Source organism: Dendrobates tinctorius, unplaced genomic scaffold (genome assembly GCF_039654945.1).
Source record: "Dendrobates tinctorius isolate UK_male_01 unplaced genomic scaffold, ASM3965494v1 ptg000003l, whole genome shotgun sequence".
Classification (NCBI taxonomy): domain Eukaryota; kingdom Metazoa; phylum Chordata; class Amphibia; order Anura; family Dendrobatidae; genus Dendrobates; species Dendrobates tinctorius.
The window spans coordinates 6,870,303-6,895,187 of NW_027361671.1; the positions used below are offsets into that span (position 1 = coordinate 6,870,303).

Sequence of the window (24,885 nt, forward strand, 5' to 3'; positions counted from 1 at the left end):
TTGTTATAACTAACCACAGTTGGTTAGTATGCCAAGGCAATGCCAGGCTCTTCAGCTAGTACAACATATAAAGCATATCAATGTCATACTTCATGGTAATGATTTGACTTCTTGGTCACCAACCAGACTAAAGAAATAAGGGTATGGGTTATTATTCTTGGTGGTCTGTGGGAGAGGTAGTAATAGACAAGTTTGCATACATGTATAATTTAGGGGACTAGGGACCCCCAGGGAACAGACATTAGAAATATGAGTAAATGTAATTACATGGAATACCCTTTTAAGTCCTCCAATTAGGAACATAAAAGGTGATGAACAGGTTAAATAGCTGTTAAGTTGCAGAAAAGCTTTTACAATGTTGGGAGTTATGTTACTGGCATGCCTCTTATAGTCCTGGCGTCTAAGGGGTATTTAGAAACTTGTCACTACTGGATTTTACTGACTCCAACAACAGAATAGATTTCAATGGGACACTGGATTGGATTTACAGCTTAGAAAAAAACGTTCATAAAACGGTGTGAATAGAACAATTCTTTTCTTTTCATGGCGGTATTGAAAATGCTTAACAAGCTGAAATGTCTTTTTACGGGATCACCAGTCTTGTTTCACAAGTTAGGGGACTTCATTTTGATAGTTTCGCCATATTTTACCCCACTTGTAGGCTTCCTTAGAGACACAGATGTGTTGTCATTATATAAAATACAGTTCTTACAATACATAGACAATCCTTCCAGTCTTTTGTGAGTTGCCAGGGACACACTTAATGTCTAAACCGATATTACACGCTTAAAGTATTCTGTAACGTATTTTACACCAAGAGACCATAGTATCCACCATTGCTTCTCTGTTTCCTTAAGCTACTGTTGACTTTCTAAGGCTACTTCCACACATCAATTTTTTTGCCGTCAGGCACGATCCGGCGTGTTTTTTAAAAAACGGATCAGTTTTTTTTTTTGCTGCTGGATGCGTTTTTTTCTCATTGACTAGCACATGCGCCGGATCGCGCTGCATGTGCTTGCGTTTCGTCCATTTTTTTCCGGATCCATCTACAATTTGGTTTCCGGCGGCTGGACACAACGCATCTTGTAACTTTTTTTTGTCCGGCGAAAAAAACGGACAGCAGCGGATGCGGCGCTACCAGCTCCTGGTTACAATGCAATTTAATGGACAAATCCGGCCACCGGATCAGTCTTTTGCCTGATCCAGCCACCGCATTCAGTTTTTCTCCTCTGAGCATGCCCAGACTCACTCACTCACTCTCTCTCTCTCTCCCAGACATGCGCACACTGCATTTCTCGGGTTCACAAGTTCAGAACGGATCCAGCTACAAAACGGATCTGTTGCATCAGTTTTTCCCCTGACTACACCGGATCCATCTTTTTTTCATATTGGATGGATTGTGCCTGACGGCAAAAAATGGATGTGTGAAAGTAGCCTTAGTGTAAGGGTATGTTCACACTGTTTTTTCCTACAGTCATGCCACAAAGCTTAATGATTCTCAAAAGACTCAACATAAAAACAGCAAGTCATTTTTTCAATGAAATTAATAGGAAGATGCATTTTAGCATTTTGTGAATGGACCTGCTCAAAAATGCTGGAAACAAAAGCAGTGTGAACATACCCTAATACTACTGAATTCACCAGCATGACTTCTTACGCCATCACAAAGTGTGCCTTATAGTGCATGCAGAGGGATTGGTAAAGCACTATACGGGCTGATTTTATCAGACAAGTGATATCCGCGGACTTTTGATACTCTTTGGGGCCGTGCACATGTCTGATTTTTTCCTTGCACTGAGTGGTCCTTGGAAAAAATCGGATACATGTCTAATTTTGATCTGAGTGTTGGATGAAAATCAGCAATGCAAGACTATGAGTGCATGTATAAAACACGTCATCCGAGTGTGGTCTTATTTTCACGGACTGACAGAATGGAGAAGGTGGATATACTCTTGGGTTTTTTTCCTCCATGTCTGCCAAACACAGATGCCTCTCTGATCAAAATATTCGGACTGTTTTCCTTGGATGTGGAGAAAACGGTGGTGTGACCCTACTGCTAGGGTATGTGCACAGTGTCTGAATCCGCACTAAAAGCAAAAACCATAAAAAAAGAATGAACATATGCATTGCAGTGTCAAAACAACTTGCTTTTCATATGCTTAGTCTTGTGTTATTTCTTTTTATACGTTATAGGTTTTAAAAAGTGTGAAGCTGCTAAAAGTAGCTTGACCATTCTTTAGGGATCTTAAAAGCCACCACTATTATATGTAAAATTAAAAAAGTTGCCGCCTGCCAACGGTAAAGCCACATAAAAATGACAAAAAAAGATAGCAAAAAAGATGCTTCAAGAAAAACACTGTCAAGGTTTTCCTGACGTGCCTTCTGTTCTGTTTCAAGAACTACGGGGTAAGTCAGCTTCCATAAGACATGTGTATAGATGAGTGAATATGTTCGGAATCAGTGGCCAAATATGACTTTGCCATATTCATGCCATATTGCTACCCTATTCGTGCCGAATTTGTGTTTGATGTTCGATTCCGAACATATTCCTTAATTTCTACTCCCATTGGCTTCAATGACGTTCAGCTCTGTTAGGCAAATATTTCAAAAACAGTATTTTCCGCCAATCGTAATCGGTAACAAATTTTGAAAAATTTGCTCAACTCCAGTCGTGTGCACATAACCTTAACATAGGCACATATATCTAAGATATTCATGCAAGTCTACTTTTCTACTTTTTTTTGTTGTTTTAACCATTTGCAAATGTTTAATTTTTTTTAGGGGAAATCACAGTCAAGCTTCATATAGGCATAGCTGACATAGGGTCTGTCTGGGCGTAAATGTGTCGCCTTTCATCTCACTTTCCCACAGTAGTGTTGGTACTTTTCATGCTTGAGATGCTTCGTTTAATATTCATGTCCAGGTGAGGAGCTTCTCAAAAGCAATTACAGCACGTCCTAACCATTAGCCTGGAGGATGGGAAATACAGATGTGAGCCCCCCTTTGAAATCAGAGACATATTGTTTGACAGCTCTGACTGCTGTTTGCATTGAGTAACAGTTTACAGAAAGACATTATCATGGTTTACAGGCCACCATAGTTCAGGGAATCGACTTTGCTCTATATACTTCACACTTGTCAAGTCAAAGATCGTGGTAATACATGGGAAAAACATATTGGACCAAATATACCAACAATTATAGATAGCCATATCCTATGAGTCATTTTCATACTGTTAGTATACTAATGGTCATCTATTTTTGCTTTCTTATATATATCACACACATTGGTCCTCATTTATCAAAACGGATAGCAAAATGTTCTTTGTTGCTCATGGCAACCAATCAGAACTTATGTTTCATTTTTCAATAGCAGTGTAAGAAATGAAAGCGGAGCTCTATTTGGTTGCTATGGGCAACAAAGCCAGATTACTGATAGACAGATGTGATAACTGAGGCCCATTAGGGTTTTACAACTTCAAAGGTGCTAAAACAGTCACATTATGGTTTTTTATAAATAATACATACATTTATCCTTTTAATATCAGATATAATTTTGCATCATATCCTGCAGGCTTTGGGATATTTGTCTCCAGTGTTTTGCATACCCACCAACAAAACTAATTTGTAAAAGACCATTTACAGATAATAATTGACTGTTTAAAAAATTGCTTGTGAATCAATCACAAGATAATGTACACCCTCTTAACCTTTGCAGCCAGTTGTGGGGGGGGAGTTATTAAAAGAGATGTCCACCAATGGAGACGATTTTTAAAAATAATCTAGCTTAAAAGCATGTATTTTTGGCTAAAAAAAAAACTAGCTTGTATTTAGGGTTCATAAAACATTTTGCACTGGTTGCCTTCTGTTGCCTCTGTGTTCCACAGGCAATTTCTTGCAGTAGAATGGGTTACAGACGCACGCCCATTAATATTTGTTTTCATTGAATGTGTGTATATGTCCTTGTAATGTAGTTGTGTAATAATATATCCCCCTACCGTCGCTTTATCTGGGGTCCAGAGCCATTCTACTCCTCTAACTCAGTGATGTCACCACAACTCTGTCTATCCTGCTCACTCCATGCTCTATGCGTGAGCCAGAAGTCTCTTTTATAATGTTAGTGCATGGAGACTCGTTGTGATGTTCTATAGACTCACAATGTAAAAGACAGTTCAGGGTCACGCAGAGCACAGTGTGACTCGGGACAGTTTGCAGAGGAGCGGAGTAGAGCAGTGCTAGGTCTCAGAGAATGCCGGTAGATGAGTATATTACTACACTCACATGACAGTACATACATAGATACACATATTTAATGGAAAAAATATTAATGAGAGTGCTTCTTTGATGGCCACACGTTCAGTATTTAGTCAGTATTTTACCTCAGTATCTGTAAGTCAAAACCAGGAGAGGAACAATCAGAGAAAAAGAATAATAGAAACACGTCACCACTTCTGGATTTATCCTGGTTTTGGCTTACAAATACTGAGGTAAAATAGTGAGCAAATACTGAATATATGAACGTGGCCTTTTATGAGAATCAGTTAGTGAGATCCTTCTCATGGTCCAGTGGAAGAGTTTCTAAATTATTTGTCATTTTTAGCTCGTTCCAGCTGATTTATGATCACAGACCACATCAAAGTTGAGCATACAGGGAAACAATGTATGTAAAATCCCGCATTATAAGATGGTGCTAGTCTCGCCTAGCTACAGTATATACACACATATTAAATAAAGTGCTTCCCAAGGTTATAAAGCCCCTATGGAAAACAGATGTCCATATGTGTTACATGTGCAGACACAGGTATCTGTTTCCCTTTCCAAGACAGTAAATCTATTTAAACCATTTTTTTCGTGGCAAGGGCGTAATAGAAAAACATTATGAAGGAAGTGACTAAGGGTTACTGTGTTTTATGGGGACAACTCTGTGTATGAGCCAAACAGTTGGGAAATAATACACTGCCCACCCACTTTGTGTGTTATCTTTAGACATTTTTTCAGTCATATTTATTATCAGATTCAGGATTAGTGATGATTTCAAGACTGAAAATCATACTCATTATATGTGGGTTAGGGTTTATGTGTGGTGCCAGGGTTAAAGCATTTTTTTGACTGTGAATAGGTTAGAATAATTCTCAAAGGGTACAGGTACAAATACTAAGATGTGGCCAAAATGAGCTGTCTATTTCTGCACATTTTTGCCATTAGGGCATCAAGGCAGCACCTCAAATGAGCAATGGCTATTACTACACAATACCCAAAAAGCGCTTGTTAAATATTAATATTTAGAATATTTTCATATTTATGAATATGATAAATGCAGTACAAACTAGCTGTGTGTTACACAGCAGGAGGAGCTAAACAGATTGATATACAGTTCGATGAGACAAGATTCAGTATTTGGCCATGTTCACATGTTCAGTATTTGGTCCGTATTTTACATCAGTACTTATATGCCAAAACCAAGAGAGAAACAATTAGAGGAAAAGTATAATAGAAACATGTCACCACTTGTAAATGGTCCTGAAAATGATTAATAACTGCTGTAAAACAAAAATTGATTGTTAACGGACAGCGCATAAATGACAAGTGATTAAAAAATCATCCCACTTTTCTGGATTAATATAGGACCAATTTTTTTTACTGTCACGTGACCCTAATCTAGCTTATATTTTATGCACTAAAATCCCTGCTCTTTCCGTGCACTCTAGTCCCGTGTTAATCTTGATTGCTTTCCCTGTATTCACATTAGACTAATTTTGGCTGAACCTGGTATTATTGACAGATCCGGCTGATACTAATGTTTATAGGGGCGCCGACCAACTGGTCGTCGGAGGAGATATCGATTGGGCATGTCCAACTTCTGCCAATCACCTTGTCTTCCTGAAGATAAGCCTACAGCAGAATTGTCTGTTGGGGACTTTCTCATAGAGAACACAAGTGACCGAATGAACACCAACTGTATATAGAAGAAATGGCTGTCGGTCAAATGATTGGCCACTGTTTGGCTGACAGATATCTTAAGTGTAAATACAAAGATAGCTGTCAATCACTTATTAAAATCACCGAATGGAAGAAATGCGTAGGGAGGCTACATATGTTGGGAGGCTACATGTTTTGAGGGCAGCAGTAAATAGACTCACACTTGGGTACTTCACTTGTCAGGGAGGGAGTCAAGCAGGGGCACGCCAGGGAGTAATATAGGAACTATTTTTGTATTGTGATCCTTCTCCTTTATCCCCCCCCGTGCTGAATTTTTCATGGCAGATTAACCATGGATAAGAATTCATACTGGTAAGATCGAAACATTATTTTTAATTGAGCACTGGTAAACATGAGCACATATTTTGTGATATTTGTATGTCCATTTTGGGTATATATTAGCCTTTTTATGGTAATGAGTAAAGGTTAAGTTTTAATAATACTCTTCCTAGCCATGCTTTGATTCTGATCTCACAAATGTCACTCTAACATGATCTTACTTCTCTTGTCATCGGTATTGCTCACTTGGTTCTGGCCCTGATCACTTATCTCTTTTCCAGGTCTTTCAGTCTTTTACTTGGGTCTGGTCACTTGACTCTTTACTCTGTTCTGGTCACTTGATTATTTATTGGCATCTAGTCACTCATAATGGTGGCCATAAACCAACCTCACTGCTCCATGCGTCCGTTCTGCTGCAGGTTCAAGCGTCGACTCTTCCCCTTTACTGCCCTCCTAGTCCTTTTATAATTAATAACTGCACAACCGCTACCACTTGACCTGGTGTCTGTTACAATCTCCTCCCTCAGGGAACAGATACTTCACTCTTCAGTTCCTACAAATGTAATTATCTGTGCTATTTCTTTTCCTATCATCTTTGACAAGCAGTTTGCGGTCTTTTCTTGCAGATACTCGGTTAGACATTAACTGTGTGAGTTTTCTCACTTGTTTATCTACTTTCAATAGCATGAATGATCCCTTGGCTGAACAATTCCAACCTAGTTGATCTTGGTGCAATTAACTGGGAAGATATCCTGAGACATAAAAATACACAATGAAAATGGGAGACGTTTATTAGCATTCTGAATAGGACCTGTGCACAATATATACCGTATGGAAATAAACATGCTAGAAATAGGAGGAAACCACTATGGCTAAATAGAGCTGTAAGGGGTGCAATAAGAGATAAAAATAAAGCATTTAAAGAATTAAAGCAAGTAGGTAGTGATGAGGCATTAACTAAATACAGAAGATTAAATAAATTCTGTAAAAAGCAAATCAAAACAGCAAAGATTGAGACAGAGAGACTCATTGCCAGAGAAAGTAAAAATAATCCCAAAATATTCTTTAACTACATAAATAGTAAGAAGCTAAAAAATGATAATGTTGGCCCCCTTAAAAATAGTCTGGGTGAAATGGTGGAGGAGGATGAGGAAAAAGCCAATATGCTAAATGACTTTTTTTTTTCGACAGTGTTTACACAAGAAAATCCCATGACGGATAACATGATCAGGGATAAAAATTGTCCATTAAATGTCACCTGCTTAACCCAGCAGGAAGTACGGCGTTGTCTAAAAATCACTAAAATTGACAAATCCCCGGGCCCGGATGGGATACACCCCCGAGTACTGCAGGAATTAAGCACAGTCATAGATAGATCATTATTTTTAATCTTTAAAGATTCCATAATAACAGGGTCTGTACCACAGGACTGGCGTATAGCAAATGTGGTGCCAATATTCAAAAAGGGGACAAAAACTGAACTTGGAAATTATAGGCCAGTGAGTTTAACTTCAACTGTGGGTAAAATCCTGGAGGGTTTTCTAAGAGATACTATACTGGAGTATCTGGTGAAGAATAAACTTATGACCCAATATCAACATGGGTTTACAAGGGACCGTTCCTGTCAGACTAATCTGATAAGCTTTTATGAAGAGGTAAGTTCCGGACTGGACCAAGGGAATGCAGTGGACGTAGTGTACATGGACTTTTCAAAAGCTTTTGATACGGTGCCACACAAAAGGTTGATACATAAAATGAGAACAATGGGGATAGGGGAAAATATGTGTAGGTGGGTTAAGAGCTGGCTCAGGGATAGGAAACAAAGGGTGGTTATTAATGGAGCACACTCGGACTGGGTCACAGTTAGCAGTGGGGTACCACAGGGGTCAGTTTTGGGCCCGCTTCTTTTTAACATATTTATTAATGACCTTGTAAGGGGCATAGAGAGTAGAATTTCAATATTTGCAGATGACACTAAACTCTGCAGGGTAATCAATACAGAGGAGGACAATTTTATATTACAGGAGGATTTATGTAAACTAGAAGCTTGGGCTGATAAATGGCAAATGAGCTTTAATGAGGATAAATGTAAGGTCATGCACTTGGGTAGAACGAACAAGATGTATAATTATGTGCTTAATTGTAAAACACTGGGCAAAACAGTCACTGAAAAAGACCTGGGTGTATGGGTGGACGACAAACTCACATTTAGTGGCCAGTGTCAGGCAGCTGCTGCAAAGGCAAATAAAATAATGTGATGCATTAAAAGAGGCATAGAAGCTCAGGAGGAGAACATAATTTTACCTCTATATAAGTCACTATTGCGACCACACTTAGAATACTGTGTACAGTTCTGGTCTCCGGTGTATAAGAAAGACATAGCTGAACTGGAGCGGGTGCAGAGAAGAGCGACCAAGGTTATTAGGGAACTGGGGGGTCTGCAATACCAAGACAGGTTATTACACTTGGGGTTATTTAGTTTGGAGAATCGAAGGCTTAGGGGTGATCTTATTACAATGTATAAATATATGCGGGGACAATACCAAGACCTTTCTAATGATCTTTTTATTCTTAGACCTGTGACGGGGACAAGGGGGCATCCTCTACGTCTGGAGGAAAGAAGGTTTAAGCATAATAACAGACGCAGATTCTTTACTGTATGAGCAGTGAGACTATGGAACTCTCTGCCATATGATGTTGTAATGAGTGATTCCCTACTAACATTTTAGAGGGGACTGGATGCCTTTCTTGAAAAGTATAATATTACAGGGTATATACACTAGTTTCCTTAGTGTTGCGTTGATCCAGGGAGCTAGTCTGATTGCCGTATGTGGAGTCGGGAAGGAATTTTTTTCCCCAATGTGAAGCTTACTGTTTGCCACATGGGGTTTTTTTGCCTTCCTCTGGATCAACATGTTAGGGCAAGTTAGGATAGGATATGGGTTGAACTAGATGGACTTAAAGTCTCCCTTCAACCTTAATTACTATGTTACTATGTTACTATGTTACTAGTTTGTCTTTCTTTAAAATGCTTCAGTGTACGGATAGAATAGGTGTGTACTGATAGAATAAACTAGTCTTGCTCCATCACCGGCCATCTTTTCCCTGCACCTGCCCAATTAATTGACAGGCCTGTCCAGATGTACACACATGTGAGAGATCTGTCAGTCAACTAGAGTGGTGCAGGGAGAAGCCATCCAGGGGCAGCGCCAGATTAGTTTCATCTATAGTCCTGGCCAGATCTGTAAACTATGTCTTCTCTGAAACACTGCAGAGACTGTCATTTTACCTTTATGTGTCTCATTCTGCATAGTATACAAAGCTACATAGACTGAAGATTGCACATCTATTGTTTGTGACCTTACCAGAATTGCCTTATGCCTCATGAATTCAGCAAAGTAACTGCAATTAGATAAAAACAACATTGATTTTAGGGTACACTATTCTATAACATGATTTATGATGGAATATGGGAATATGTTATCATTGTTGTTTTCCTGTGGCGTCTATAAGAATTAGTGGCACACTGGGGCACATTAGGGGTGCCTTGATTTCATGCGCCTCTTTATTGATTGGTGCAACACAGATCCACATTGAGTCCATGTACACAAACCTTAATGCAGCATTCTTGGACTTCTGTATTGATAATCTTTTCTTATGATGACTTATTATTAGGACACTTATCATTAGGACATCAACATTGTTTACCATCTACATCTCTGTATATTGTCTAATAGCTGTGGCTGGTACTGCAGCTCCCTGCAGATTGCCCTATTCAAGTCAATAGAATTGAGATACAATATCAGGCATAGCCATTACATTTGCAGAGATGAGCTTGAGAAGAGTCCAGGGTTCTCATGGCCCATTCAACCAGCTGACTTTTGAGGGTAGCAAGAGTTCGACACCGAGATCAGATATTCAAGAGACATGACTTATTCTAGGGATAGGTCATTAGTATTTTAGCCCAGAAAAACTCTTTTTGGACTCATTATATGTTGTTCCTGATTGCTTTTATAAGGTCCATTATTGGTTTGATGATGATATATCAAATAAAAGACTAGATGCTATTGGCCTGTAAAACTCTGGTACTCGGTTACATGCAATTAATATTTATTGCAGCATGGTTATGGTTATTAGTATTATGACGAAATATGCAATTAAAGTTAAAAGAGTGAAACTATAAATTTGTTCCTGTGTTACTAATTACTATGTAAATGATGAGTGAAATATGTTGCAGACTCCTCACTTCATTGTTTAACAATGTTGTCTGCTTTGCTACGTTGTCCTCGTCTATCATGTTCATTCATAGTACATATCATGGTTCTTAACTTCATTAACTATATTTACAATTCATTAGCAATAATACTACCCCATCCACAAGCTAAAATCACTATTTGTTTTTCAACAGGACCAGTGGACCATCTTCTTCATAAATTGGGTATTTCAACACATAACATTACTGATGACTCCATACAATATCCTTTCATAGAGATTTTACCACCAATTTCAAGTTCTGAGGAGGAGACTGACTGTGACAATTCTACTGCAGCTGCTACATCGCCATCCTTAAAATTCATTAATGGAAAGCAAGAAATTACACCAGAACCAAAACTATCAAAAACAGAGGAGGCTAAAGGAGACCAGGTTGAAAGTGTCACACCCTCCTTAATTTCATCAGTTACTCCACTGAGTGATGTTACTGAGCAAAGTTTCCATCAGACAGACACACCAGAATTTACTCCTCTTGAATCCCAAGAACCTGAAGCAAGTGGCGATACTGAAGTTAAAATTAAATACCTACCCACTACTCAGCCCATTTTAGAAGTTAAGAATTTAACATCACAAGAGTCCAAAACACTATTTCAACCTAGTTCTACACAACAATTACCCATTTTCCAAAAAGAATCATCTGGTGATAAAGAATCTGATGTTTCTCCAAGTGTTAAACCAACCATTATCATTTCTGAGAGCACAGCAGAAATGTTTGTTAAGCCATCTCCAAGCTATGAACTTCCCAATATTGTAACACAAGGTTCAGTATCAATCCTACCTACAACAAACATTATTCTGTCAGAGGATGCTTCAACTGTACTGGACTTACAAGCAGAACTAGGAGTCGCAACCACTGGTCCACTGAAAATTGTAGACGATTCAACTGCATACCTTTTTCCAGAAGGTTCTGGTGATGAGATAGAGTCCATAACTAATGTGACGACTCCAGTGCAGGTGTTTAAAGACAGTGGAGAAAAAACAACACAGGAAGCTAAGATTATTGTGCCTACAGAACCACCTTCTCAGGCCACTGAATCACCTTCTCATGAAATTACAGAAACCAGTAGTGTAGTTACTGAAAGAGGTGAAGACGACAGCATTTCAACTAAAGCACAAGAAACATTCCAACTTATTGATGACAGTGAGGGGTCAGCTGATGAGATAGAGCCCATAACTAATGTGACAACTCCAGTGCAGGTACTTAAAAAGAGTAAAGAAAAAACAACAGATGAAGCAAAGATTACTGTGTCTACAGAACCCCCTTCTCAGACCACTGCATCACCTTCTCAAGAAATTACAGAAACTAGTAGTGTAGTTACTGAAAGAGGTGAAGAAGACAGCATTTCAACTAAAGCACAAGTATCATTCCAACTTATTGATGACACCGAGGGGTCAGCTGATGAGGTAGAGTCCATAACTAATGTGACAACTCCAGTGCAGGTACTTAAAGAGAGTGAAGAAAAAACAGCAGATGAAGCAAAGATTATTGTGTCTACAGAACCCCCTTCTCAGACCACTGCATCACCTTCTCAAGAAATTACAGAAACTAGTAGTGTAGTTACTCAAAGAGGTGAAAAAGACAGCATTTCAACTAAAGCACAAGAAACATTCCAACTTATTGATGACACCGAGGGGTCAGCTGATGAGATAGAGTCCATAACTAATGTGACAACTCCAGTGCAGGTACTTAAAGAGAGTGAAGAAAAAACAGCAGATGAAGCAAAGATTATTGTGTCTACAGAACCCCCTTCTCAGACCACTGCATCACCTTCTCAAGAAATTACAGAAACTAGTAGTGTAGTTACTGAAAGAGGTGAAAAAGACAGCATTTCAACTAAAGCACAAGAAACATTCCAACTTATTGATGACACCGAGGGGTCAGCTGACGAGACAGAGTCCAAAACTAATGTGACAACTCCAGTGCAGGTACTTAAAGAGAGTGAGGAAAAAACAGCAGATGAAGCAAAGATTATTGTGTCTACAGAACCCCCTTTTCAGACCACTGCATCACCTTCTCAAGAAATTACGGAATCTAATAGTGTAGTTACTGAAAGAGGTGAAGAAGACAGCATTTCAACTATAGCACAAGAAACATTCCAACTTATTGATGACACTGAAGGGTCAGCTGAAGTTTTTACCATCAAAGACTCATCTACTTTAGATGTACATACTACTGAAACTAGTGACGTAGTAACAGTATCTACTGCTGTGGACACCATCATACCAGTGGCGAGCTCAGTTGATTCTGGTTCTGTCAGTGAATATGTATTTAGTACAACACCCAAAGTGAAGACAGAAAAGATTGGTATTGATTCCACGGAGACCTCTGCAGCAGAACTGAAGTCTACAGAAGATGATCAAAATGTACCATTGCCATTTACTGAGAGTAGCGACACACCAAAACCAGAAATACCTGGGGATAAAGTGACACTAACAGCCGTTACAGATTCTTTTATTACGATAGCTGATCAGACTGGAGATTCTCAATCTCAAAAACCTACAAGTGCACAGCAACTTTTCGATTCTGAAGCCTCTGGAGAGAAAGATGATATAATTGCCACAATCACGCCAACAGACATCAAATCTGAATTTTCTGGTGAACAAACTACAGAGAAGTCTGAACTGGTTGATAAAGAGACTGAGACGGCACAAGAACAAGTTTCTACCGAGGTCCCATTTTATGAAGAGCATAGTTCACCAGCACCAACTGTAAAAGGTGGTACATATGAAGTATTTGGATCAGGTGATATTGAATTAACTTCAACGAGTCTGGATGACTCCATAATATTTAGTACACCAAAAGCAAAACTCACTACAGGTGATCACATAGTGTCGTCTGTCCAAGAGGTCACAAAAGTTTCAGTGTCTGAAAAAGTCAGCACTTTATTCCCTTTTACAATTGAAGGCTCTGGAGAGGAGGTCTTTTTTACTACTAAATCTTCTGAGTATACCCAAGGTGAAATAGAAGCTTCCCAACTGTATACAACAACATCTGTAGAGGAACCAAAAAAATTATCCACATCTAAAACAACAGAAGACTTTTTTGGGTCTGGTCAAACCGAATCAATCTTTGATGTTATTTCAACAATCACACCAAAAGAACTTCATTATGAAATAGTGACAGAAAAGATACATGAATCAATATCTAGTTTACCATTATCACCTTCCACTGCAGAATCTGAATCTTCTGAAAGAGTTAAAATAGAAGTCACATCATCGACTGATATTACTGAGACTAGAGATGCAATTGCTAGCACGTCATCTTCATTCACAGATGAAAGCTCAGGTGATGAAGAGAAGTTGTCTACTGTTTCATTTATGACAAGATCTGAAGTTAAAAAAGAATCAGAATTGGAAGATATTGCTACAGTTTTGCCAACCACAGAATTATCAAGGGGTGCAGGAGAATCAAAAACTGAATTTAAGCCAGAAATTTCAACTAGGACACCACTGTCGATTCAGTTCAGCACAGAAGAACCTAAGATATTTTCACATGAAAGCTTAGAGTCAAAGTTTACACCTGTGTCCTCCATCAGTCCTCTAAAGGTGATCACAGAGGTTGCTTCTCAGCTAATAGCCACCTCTGAATATGGCTCAGGAGGAGATGAGGATATATTGTTTACATCTTCAAATACTTCCTCAAGTACTGTGATAGAAAAACTCACTAAAGATGCTATTGCTGTGCCAACTGAGGAATCCATAATAAGTTTAAAAACACAAACTAGTCATGCAACTCTAAAAGACATAGTAACTGCTAGCTTACCATTTACTGATCTGGGCTCTGGAGACTCACATGAGAGTTTTGCAACTTCATCTTCAAGTAAACCTGATACAGTTTTCTCAATTACAGACAAGGAAGATTTCCAAACTTATACAAAATCCCTCCAGTTGGAGAAAGAGATGAGCACATTGTCATCATTTATTGACTCTGGTTCTGGAGTAGAAGATGATTTGTTTAGTACAACTTCTCCTACTGGTGAAATGACACAGACACAACAGCCACAGCTTTCAGATTCCCTTATTACAGAACATGTAAAAATATTAGAAACAGAGTCATCAGAAGTAGATATTAAAGTGAGTAGCATAATCACTGATCATCCTGGCGTCATTCTGGAGCATAGCACTGTCTCAACACTTCAGAAAGTCATTAGTACCCAATTTGATGAATTAGGCTCTGGCGATCTGGATAAGATTTCAAGTTCTGTACCAACATCATCCATTATTTCTGAAGTACCACCTACAGTAAGCTATGTTGCTATTCCTGAAACTGTAGACATAATTCAGCTAACTTCTGAAGAATCTGAAACATTACAACCTGACCAAACTTTAGAACCTCACATTACTACTGAAGCTACCAGAGTTTACATTGATGAAGGTCTTGAAACATCAGATTACGCACCAAAGAAATTAGAAGTAACTGACTCACAAGTGACATTTGAAGGTTCAGGTGTGGAATTAGAAGCACACACAGAATCTTTTATTGCAACATTAGTTACAGAAGAACACATTAGTGTAACTTTGCCTTCACTAAAGACTGAATTTGTCAGTGATTTGGAAGATTTAACCACAAAAACAGAAGGGCCAGCATCACTGATCAGTCTTAGCCCAAGCACATCTCATTCATTAACAGATGAAACAAAGTCATCTACAGAAGAAGTTTTGCAAACCAAGGTGGCAACAACATCTCCTATTGGTGTTGAAGATGAAAAGGAGTTCTTGATTGGTACTGGTAAAACACCTAGCTCAGAAGTAATAGAAGAAAGTACTATTAGTAGCATATGGAGTCTATCCCAACCTAATGACTCCATAAGTGAAGTAGCTAGTTCTACACCCATTCCATCTGAATTTATTTTGGATGAGAAATCTAGCACACGATTTACAGAGGAACTTCCTTCATCAGTTACTATAATTGAAGAGAAAATTTCCACAGAAAAATCTGATGTTGAAGGCTCTGGAGATACATATTCTGATATTCAAACACCTGTAACCAAACTCTACACTGATTTGAAATCCCCCTCACCTGGAAAAGAAGATGAACAAGAAAGTGTCACATCTGATTTTGTGCATTTGACAGAAGACCAGTATCAAGAAAGTGCAGACAAAACAACAATGGATTCATTGTCAGCTACACACTCAACAGACATTATTACATCATCACAAATTAAAGATATTACTGATGAGAGTGGTACTCAAGAAACAGATGATCATGCTATTTCTGCAGCAGAAACTGTGGAAAAATCTACACATGAAAGTGTGCAATCCACAACTGAGCCACAGCAGTCAACAGAGCCATTTAGAGAACAAAGTTCTGGGGTTGACATATTTACTGAGGAACCTATTGCTGTTAAAGTTACTACCATAAGCTCAGCTAAAACAGATTCTGACACTGCTACCATATCTCCAGTGGCACTTCAACCAGATCAGCTAATTCAACTTTCAACTTCTCAACAAACTGAGGTTCACACACAAAAAGACCAACTCTCTGGAGACGATGCATTCACTGAGGAGCCTAACATTATTACACTAAGTTCAACTAAAACAGTTGCTGACTCTACTACGATATCTCCAGAAACACCACAACCATATAATCTAATAAACATTTCAACTGCACAACAAACTGAGGTTAATACACAAACAACGTTTGAAGATGACACCTTTAGGGAGGTGACAGAAGGTGACATCTCTGTCATCGAATCCAGAAGAGTTACAAGTAAAGATGATGTCAGGGAACAGTCAACGCAATTACCAAGAAGTGAAAGTAGTGGTATCCAGTTTACGACTTCTGGAACAGTTAGTTCTGACATCAAGAAAACATTCACTGTTCCTCTTATTGATTCATTTGAAGGTTCAACAGAGGGATCTGGCGCAGACATAACTTCTAAAGCTACAGATGCAACCCACCAACCAATTAAACCAAGTGTATTTGCTTCTACATTTCCTGTTCCCACTCAAAGAGATGATGTTGAATCAACCAGTTTACCAAGTACAGAAATTCCAGACACTGTTTCAGATAAAACATCTACTACATCCACTGTACTAATAATTGTTAGTAAAGAATTGGATGATGTGACAGCAACTGAATCGCCTAAAACCAAAACCATATCGGAATCAGATGTATACAAGCCTGAAGTAGGTAAAGAAACGAAAGAAGCAGAGCAATATCTCACATCAACATCTAGTGAGGAAGCTAAGCAAGACAGGGTTCAACCTACTTCAAGTATTCTTTCGGTTGAGGACTTGAGTAAAAAAATTGAAGGCTTAAAAGAAGGGCTATATTCTACATCTACAATTACTGTCAAAGAAGACAAAGCACAATCTACAACAGGTATTTCATTGAGTTCCATTGATTTTCAGGATGTGACACTTGAGAAAGTTGTCACAGATCAGCCAGACATTCAAATTTTATTGTCATCTAGTCCTGAAGCCACCATTGAAATATTTAAAGATGAATTATTTAGCCCTGAATCTTCAACAAAAGATACTGATGTGATTGAAACCTCTAGGCAATCTCAGGTCAATATAACAGACAGTACAGATGAAATTGTGACATCAAGTATTGATCTATCTGACCTGGAAAGTATTGTGTCAGTAACTGAAGAGCCAAAAGCTCCTGTCACTGTCATTCTTGTGAACGGCGCATCAGAGTACACCGGAAAAATTATTCCTAGTACTTTACCTTCCTCTGGTTCTGGAACTGACCATGATGTCTCAGGACAAGAAGCTAGTGCTGATATTACTGCTACTTACAAACCAAAAGGCATTGATTCAATGTATGCAACAGAAAGCCCACCAGAACCTTCTGATGTTACAGAGCAAATTGAAGCAGAATCCTCTAGTCCTTTGTATGTTTTTGGAAACGAAATTGTATCTATTAAGTCTGATATTTCTGAACCTACTGATGAACCAGATATTGAAATAGATCCCAAAGAAAGTGCAGCGCCTAGTCCTTCATTGTTAACTGCATCTGCAGAAAGTATTGAGGTAGTACCAGTTGACCCAGATAATGAGGATTCAACACCACAACTTCTTATACAAACTGAAGAGGCTGAAATAGTGGAAACAGAAGATACTCCTTTTGAGAGAGTGACACCACTACCAGATATTGACATCCAGATCTCCACTAGTAATAATGTTGATGAAACTGAACTTCGCATAACAAGTAAGATACTAGTATTTTATTTTATTCTTTTTTTTATATCCTTTTAGGTACAGATTTAAAGTGTAGTTTTCAGTATGCATAATTGTCCCTGTGTGAGTGATTGTTCTTTATCTTATGTGTTATGTATATATATACTGTATATATATATATATATATATATATATATGTGTGTGTGTGTATGTGTGTACAGTATCCATCATTAATCATTATGTTTTGCACGAGGATGGTCTAATAATGTCAGTGCTGTCATTGTCATTGCTTGCATAGCTTTACTGGCAATGTTTCTCACTGGTCTTCATCCATATGTGCTCTTTTGTGTGTACTGTATATATTTATCTATGCATAATTAATCCAGCAATTGCAATTTAAATTTTTTCAGAATTATCTTCGTAGTCCAAATGGTAAAGTTGGGAATTAGTGACGTATACATACATAATGAAACATGACTGCTATTTATAGTTACCAATTGTTAACTTGAAACAATAGTTGTATACAGTATATTTTAATTTATCAACATTGATAAACTTGTAAAAATGTTACTCCATAATGTATTACACTATTACACTAACGATCTTGATATTGCCTCATGCAGCCCAAGATCCTTGCAGAGTAAATCCTTGTCAGCAAGGTGGAACATGCTATGCTCGTGGAGCTTCCTCATATGTCTGCACATGTATGCCTGGATTCAGCGGAGAGCTTTGTGAAATTGGTATGTAAGGGATATAGTCATTCAAGTAAAGCTGCTTAGTAAGAAATTGGCAGAATCATTAAGGGAACTAGTCCGGAGTTTTAGGGTATGTGCCGATGATCAGTAAATGCTGCGGGTTGGACGCTGCATACTTGTACAGCATCCAACCCGCAACAGCCAGATGTTACAGCATAGTGGATGGGATTTCACCCACGGAGACGGACATGTCGTGCGTCTCTCCAGACCGCAGCATGTCTATTTCTCTTGCGGAGATGCTAGTCTCTGCAAGAGAAATTTCACCCATATAATGTATTGGATGCAGTGAATCCACATGGTTCAGTGAACATATGCGAATTCACCTGTGTTCAATGGACGGCAGCGCTTTAGACTAAGCAAACATGCTCTGCGTCCAAAACGCTGCCAATTCCTGATCGTCTGCACATACCCTAAGGGTGAACAACTAATTGAATTGCTGGCCAGGGCAGAAAACGGCAAGTTTTAAAATCTCCCTATATGTTCTTGATGATGTGGTTCTTTATTGTGATGGGGACACAATCATGTCTCCAGAAGACAACTCGATATGGAAATGATTTTGAAGTCAATCACTTCACCCAGGGATTTATTTTTTGAAGATTGATTCTCAATTTATTTTGGTTTATGTGCTCATGTTCTATATATATATATATATATATATATATATATATGGGTGCTTGACTAATTACCTCTGATGGGACTAAGTAACCCTTATTTATCCCTGCTGTCAAAAGATTTCTCCCTCCCACTAAAATGCATGTAGATAAGATCACCCAAATAGCACAAGGCAGGGGTTAGAGTCGGATGCTCTTGATTCATTAAAATATGCATGCCTCTTAATGAATCTGGCAAATCTGATGAGGGCACCACACCTCACTACACCTCTGACTGGAGCTAGATCTGTTACATAAGGAGGTACCAAAGCTCGTTATGAATTAGATGAAGTGTGGTGTCACACCTCCAATCTGCCCCAGCTTCACCCATTTTGGCAGAGCTGGGAGAACCAGTAGGAATTGAAAAATTAATACATAACTACAACTTGCGCATCAATTTTGAAACTTTTCAGAGCAATTTTAGCCAGAATTCTTGAGAAATTACTTTGATGAATCAGAGGCCTTAGTGATAAACCAATATGCCCTTACTTTTTGATAGGCCTCTGGGATACTAAATTGGATCACTTTTCTCATCTCAATTTCTGCCTTCTACTATTTCAGATTGAAGTAGGGAAACTCTGATAAAAATTCTTAGTGGGTCTACATGATCTGTGGGTATCTTAGTAGCCATTAACAATTCGCTAGGAGCTGGTGATGCCAAATACCGTAAAGTGTTCTAGTTACCGATGATGTTTAGATTTTTATAAAGAAATTACTTATGATGAGCTGTCACTCTACCTGATATGTTCATCGTGAAGATATGTTATGGAAACTTCCTTCTAGTCACCCAGAAATTGAGTTGGCCCTTCACTACATTCCTTTCCTGATCATCTTACTTTCCACAGACATTGATGAATGCCAGTCGAACCCCTGCCGGAATGGAGCTGCTTGTATTGATGGCGTTAATACATTCACGTGTCTCTGTCTTCCCAGCTACAGTGGAGCGCTTTGTGAGCAAGGTAAAATAATAAAATGGTTGGCAATTATTTCATATCAGAAATCATGAAATATTATAGAAGTGTCAATAACTGGAAAATGTCCACCAGATGCCTCTAGTGGAAGCTACATAGCCACATCCGCTTCACTACTCGTTCCTTATATCTGGAGTAAAAAATGAGAAAGTTTAATCAATATATGAAAGGATTGGCTACAACATATAAAGTTATACTAGAAACATTTATCTTTGGCGTTAGTTTCCAAGAACATCTGCTTTATCAGTGACATTTGGACACTTACAATCCTCTCAGGACACTTAACCCTTTATTTTGCCATAGATCATTTCCTAATACACTGTAAGTTAATAATATTATTACAGTCTGTAAAATGTAAATTTCCCAATGCAAAGTGCAATCCAATATTCTTGTGTCACCATATGGGCTGAGAGTGACAGCTCCTCTCTGGAATGAGAACGATGAACATCTTTATTCGATTTAACAAGTTTCACTTAATGGATAATTAGACTTGATTAAGGAAGCGGACTTGGGCTATACTTTGTTTGAAGTTGCAGTGCGGTGGACCGGTCACATAAGAAAAGCAGATGTTGAATTGTGCTAATAGCGGGGAATAAAATCAAAAACACATCTTATCCTGTAATATCACCAGTGACTTACATCGCCTAAGGGTCCAAATCTGCTCAAACACCATAGCAACTAATTAAATATTTCTGTCTCTGAAGTTTGACCTGGGCAGTAAAAAGCTACAGTGCGGACTGAAGGTCGTAATATTCTTATTGTAGATTTCAGCCATACAAATAGCTGTTGTTTCAGGTGACAGCCTTCCCTATTTGTATCATTGTATTGCTAGTTGGCAAAGGCAGTTTTGTACATGATGGTTATTAACTTACGGCTTTGTGTATTCCTATGCAGCCACATAAAAAAAAATCTTGTTTTAAATGATTAGTTCACTAGACAATCTCAAGTATTCAGCAGTAAACTAAATGGGAACAAAACCCTGAGACCTACGACTTTCAACATGAAAAAAAAAGTACATTTATTTTATTCACTTATAACACGTCCCAACATCAAATTCCACTGCGCTTTCCAGACATCCTCGTTACGGTCCACACTGGGGCTCACAATTTAAATTCCCTATCAGTAAGTTTTTGATTATGGGGGGACACCTATGCAAACTCGAGGAGAACATACAAATTCCTTGCAGAGATGTGGTCCTTGTTGAGATTTGGAAAGAAAAACAATATTGCAGGAATCACCAGTAAATGCAAGTGAACATATAATCCCTTAAAATGCTATTTTATTCAATAATATTAAAACAAACACCTTCCCAGTAAAAAACGGCAAATGGCAAAAAATAGAAAAATGACCTAATCTGAGATGCTGCACGGCCCTAAATTAAGCCTATCTGATCCCTGCCTGCCTGTGGAGGTTGGCACCCTAAGCAACAATTTTTTGGCTCCCCCACTCAACGAGGACTGTCCCTCGCTTCCCTGCCAGACCCTAATATCACAGGTGGGAAAACAATATCCGATAGTGCAGAAATGAATCATCAGAATGCCCTGGGTATAGTACAAACAATCTCAGAAAATGAGTAAAACAATAAAAATAGACATCATGATAATCACAGGTCCACCATATATCTGCATGATATTACAATAAACATGCCCTAGATAAACATCAACGATTGAAAGAGTGGCCACTTATCACGTATGGAGTCACCCCAACGCGTTTCCCCGCCGCAGCGGTGGTTGAGATTTGCTTACCACTGAGCCACCATGCTGCCCAATTGATGTCTTGCCTCTGGCTTCATCTGACCCATTACCCATAGGTTCTCAGCTGAAAAAGCACAATTAACATGACCTTTTTACTGGATGGCTAGATAATTGAATACTTACCGGGGCAAATTATAGTACATTGCAGTTCAAGAAAGGTTAAAGCCCCCGTTACACACTGCGATATCACTAGCAATATCGCTGTAAAGTCACCGATTTTGTGACGTAGCAGCGATATTGCTAGCGATATCGCTACATGTGATACTTACCTCCGACCGGCTCCCCCGCTGGTTATCGCTGGTCGCGCGAGAAGGTCCTGGATCATTTCTCGTCGTCAGCTTCCTGCGGCGCTTCCTGCTGTGATGACGAGCGAAGCGTGGACGCGGGCGGGAGGACGTCAAGATCGCCACGTCTGACAGGTAAGTAGCGACCTCTAACCCCTGCGATGTCGCTGGAGAGATCTGCCTGTGTGGCAGCTCACTAGCGACCACATAGCGATGCACCAGCGATCCATAGCGTTGTCGGGATCGCTGGTGCAGCACTATGTGTAACGGTACCCTAAGGGTGGCCACCTCTGTAATATGGAAATTTCTCTTAGCTGTGGTGCTAGATATGACTATAGACAAAAGACTAGGACACTTACAGGTAAGAAGGTCATTTCCAGTACATTGTCCATATTGGCTTGCCCTTTACATTGGAATCTGTCAGGAGGATTTCACATCCTGAATTATTTATATACACATTTATATGGCCAGTCTATTCCTCCTTAACTGAGAAACCAGCATTTGAATTAATATGCAAATGAGGCGGAAGGACTATAGTAGATCTTAAACCTCTGCCACTCCGATTCTATTCCCCACCCAGCGCCACCGCTTCCTGCTTGATTGACAGCCTCGAAGCTGGAAGACTGCAGGCAAATGAACTGTCAGTCAGAAAATAGTTTTTCAGCCTCATTTGCATATCAGTTCAAACACTGATTTCTCAGGAGTAGAGGAATGGACTGGCCTTGTGAAGGTATTTCTGAACTTGTCTTTGATAGAGCTATATCACATGTAAATATTTTCTGGGTGATATTCTGCTGACAGATTCCATTTAAGCAAATTTCACCAGTAAAGTGAATGAGTATTCGTGTAATGCACAGGCCAGTGGACTACCACAGTGAGAAATCTGACTACCCTTTTACTTTACTAACTCATCATATAGGAATAAAACCGGCCAGCATGGCCGCTTCTGTAGATGGTTAGACATTTCCTATTTTATCACTCAGTAACAGAAATTTGGTTCCTTGTCTCTGGATTTAATTTTTCCTTTACTGGAGGACTCTGCAGTGGTTTGGAAATGGAGCAAGGTATCCTCAGCCAAATTTCCATACTGCCAGACAAAATAAAGCTGTATTAGTGATGTAGACACTCTTGTCTGGCAGGAGACTACATTTTGCCGCGTCAGTCCTGAATTCATTGGAATAAGGGAACTGCCAAGTAGATTGATCATGTACCACGTTGTACCACAGGATGGGTGTGGGTTAATACTTAGATTAACTTTTACTACTTGTAGTTTGGTCAAATTTCTGCATTTCGCATAAAACAATAAGTGTTTTACGTCTGTAAACTGCGCTCACACCTAGAATGATCTCATGCTGAAAACTAAGCAGGTCCAAAATGGTAGATATTTAACTTTCTATGATCATAAAGAGATGAATCTTTTTTTTTTTTTGCAAAAATTGAGGACATAAATATCTGAAAATGAAATTATTTTGCTGTTCTGCATTTTCATTTACGTAGACTGCTTTCTGTATAATGTGCCAAGTTTGCAGAATTTCTCACATAGTCTTGGCTCAAAGGCCTCCCGTAGCAGATGGAGCTGCGCTGGCGAGTTTTAGTGCTATAGTTGCACAATTGTACTATGTAAGCCATTACTTATCCATACATTGGGAAAGAACGCAGGTGCAGGGAATATAATACTTTTCATATTTGTGGAGCTAACCCCAATCGACTAGCACCAAGCTACGCTCTCAAACCTTTTGACAAGCCAGATGTGAAAAATATTTGTAACAAGCGTTAGACAAGTCATCTGATATCAGGTTCCATAATTAGAAGGCACTTGTAACAGAATGCTTATTATGTTATGTAGGATTTATGCGCAGTATCTGCACTATAGCTCGAACTGGAATTCTTGTCCACTGAACCCTACACATACACTTAAAGAGTCCTGTCCCAGAAATGGGGAAATCTATAGTCACAGATTTTACCCCGAATTGAGAATTTTGTGAACAAATGATCAGTCCAGGAGGAGAAATAAATACATTTCCCATATAAGATACGGTATATTACAGACCTTCTTCATTTCATGTGTTCTATTGATTAATGAAATAAAAATACAATGATGGGTACTCTAGCCTCAGTGCAAAACTTATAGCAGACCCACACCCAGGTTACCAAGGGCCTTTTATAATCAAGTCCCTCATGACAAACGGATCTTTTGGTTAGAGTCAAGAGTGCAGATGCGAATACAATCTCTGCACCCTGTATACTTATACCACCAGTTATACTAATTTTATACTTTATTTACACATATACTGTATATGGGGGTGTAACTGTACGAGGTGCAGAGGTTGCAATTCTGCTTGCACTGTAGAACGTATAGAAGATGAAAAGATTCTTCTATCCTATGTCACATTTATGCCCTGGATTATAAGGAAAGTTCACATAGGATGGAAAAACTGTGAATTCAACCTGTACATTTGTGCAATCAAAATCCGCACCAGACTGCAAATCTCATCGCTTTGCTGCAGAATTTTTTTGCATGGAAATTGAACTGTTTTGCAGATTTTAAAATCCTAAGCAATCTCAATTTCTGTCACGCATTGCTCATTGAATTGTCAGATATTCACCATTGACTTTAGTTGGGAAGTAAAAATCTGCAAGAAATCTACAATATAATATATTATTGCAAATGTTGCTGTTTATCACCTGCGATTTGCAGCAAAATTTGTAGGTGAACAGATTCAATTTATTGATATTTTTAGTCTTCCTTTCATATTTCGCATAGAATTCTGCACCAAAATCTGCACAATTTAATGCAGCATTGGCTTGCTTATT

The 24,885-nt window shown here is 38.8% G+C and overlaps 1 protein-coding gene across 2 annotated transcripts in view; it reads left to right on the forward strand.

Moving 5' to 3' along the window:
- Positions 1 to 24,885, forward strand: part of VCAN (versican) — a 112,991-nt gene that overhangs the window by 54,642 nt on the left and 33,464 nt on the right. Inside the window, exons 8-10 of one of the 2 annotated variants that reach the window (XM_073583450.1) lie at positions 10,666 to 17,688; positions 18,281 to 18,397; positions 19,908 to 20,021. In XM_073583450.1, the coding sequence (XP_073439551.1) occupies positions 10,666 to 17,688; positions 18,281 to 18,397; positions 19,908 to 20,021 (7,254 nt within the window). The remainder of the gene's footprint in view (positions 1 to 10,665; positions 17,689 to 18,280; positions 18,398 to 19,907; positions 20,022 to 24,885) is intronic. The other variant, XM_073583538.1, reaches the window with a different exon arrangement.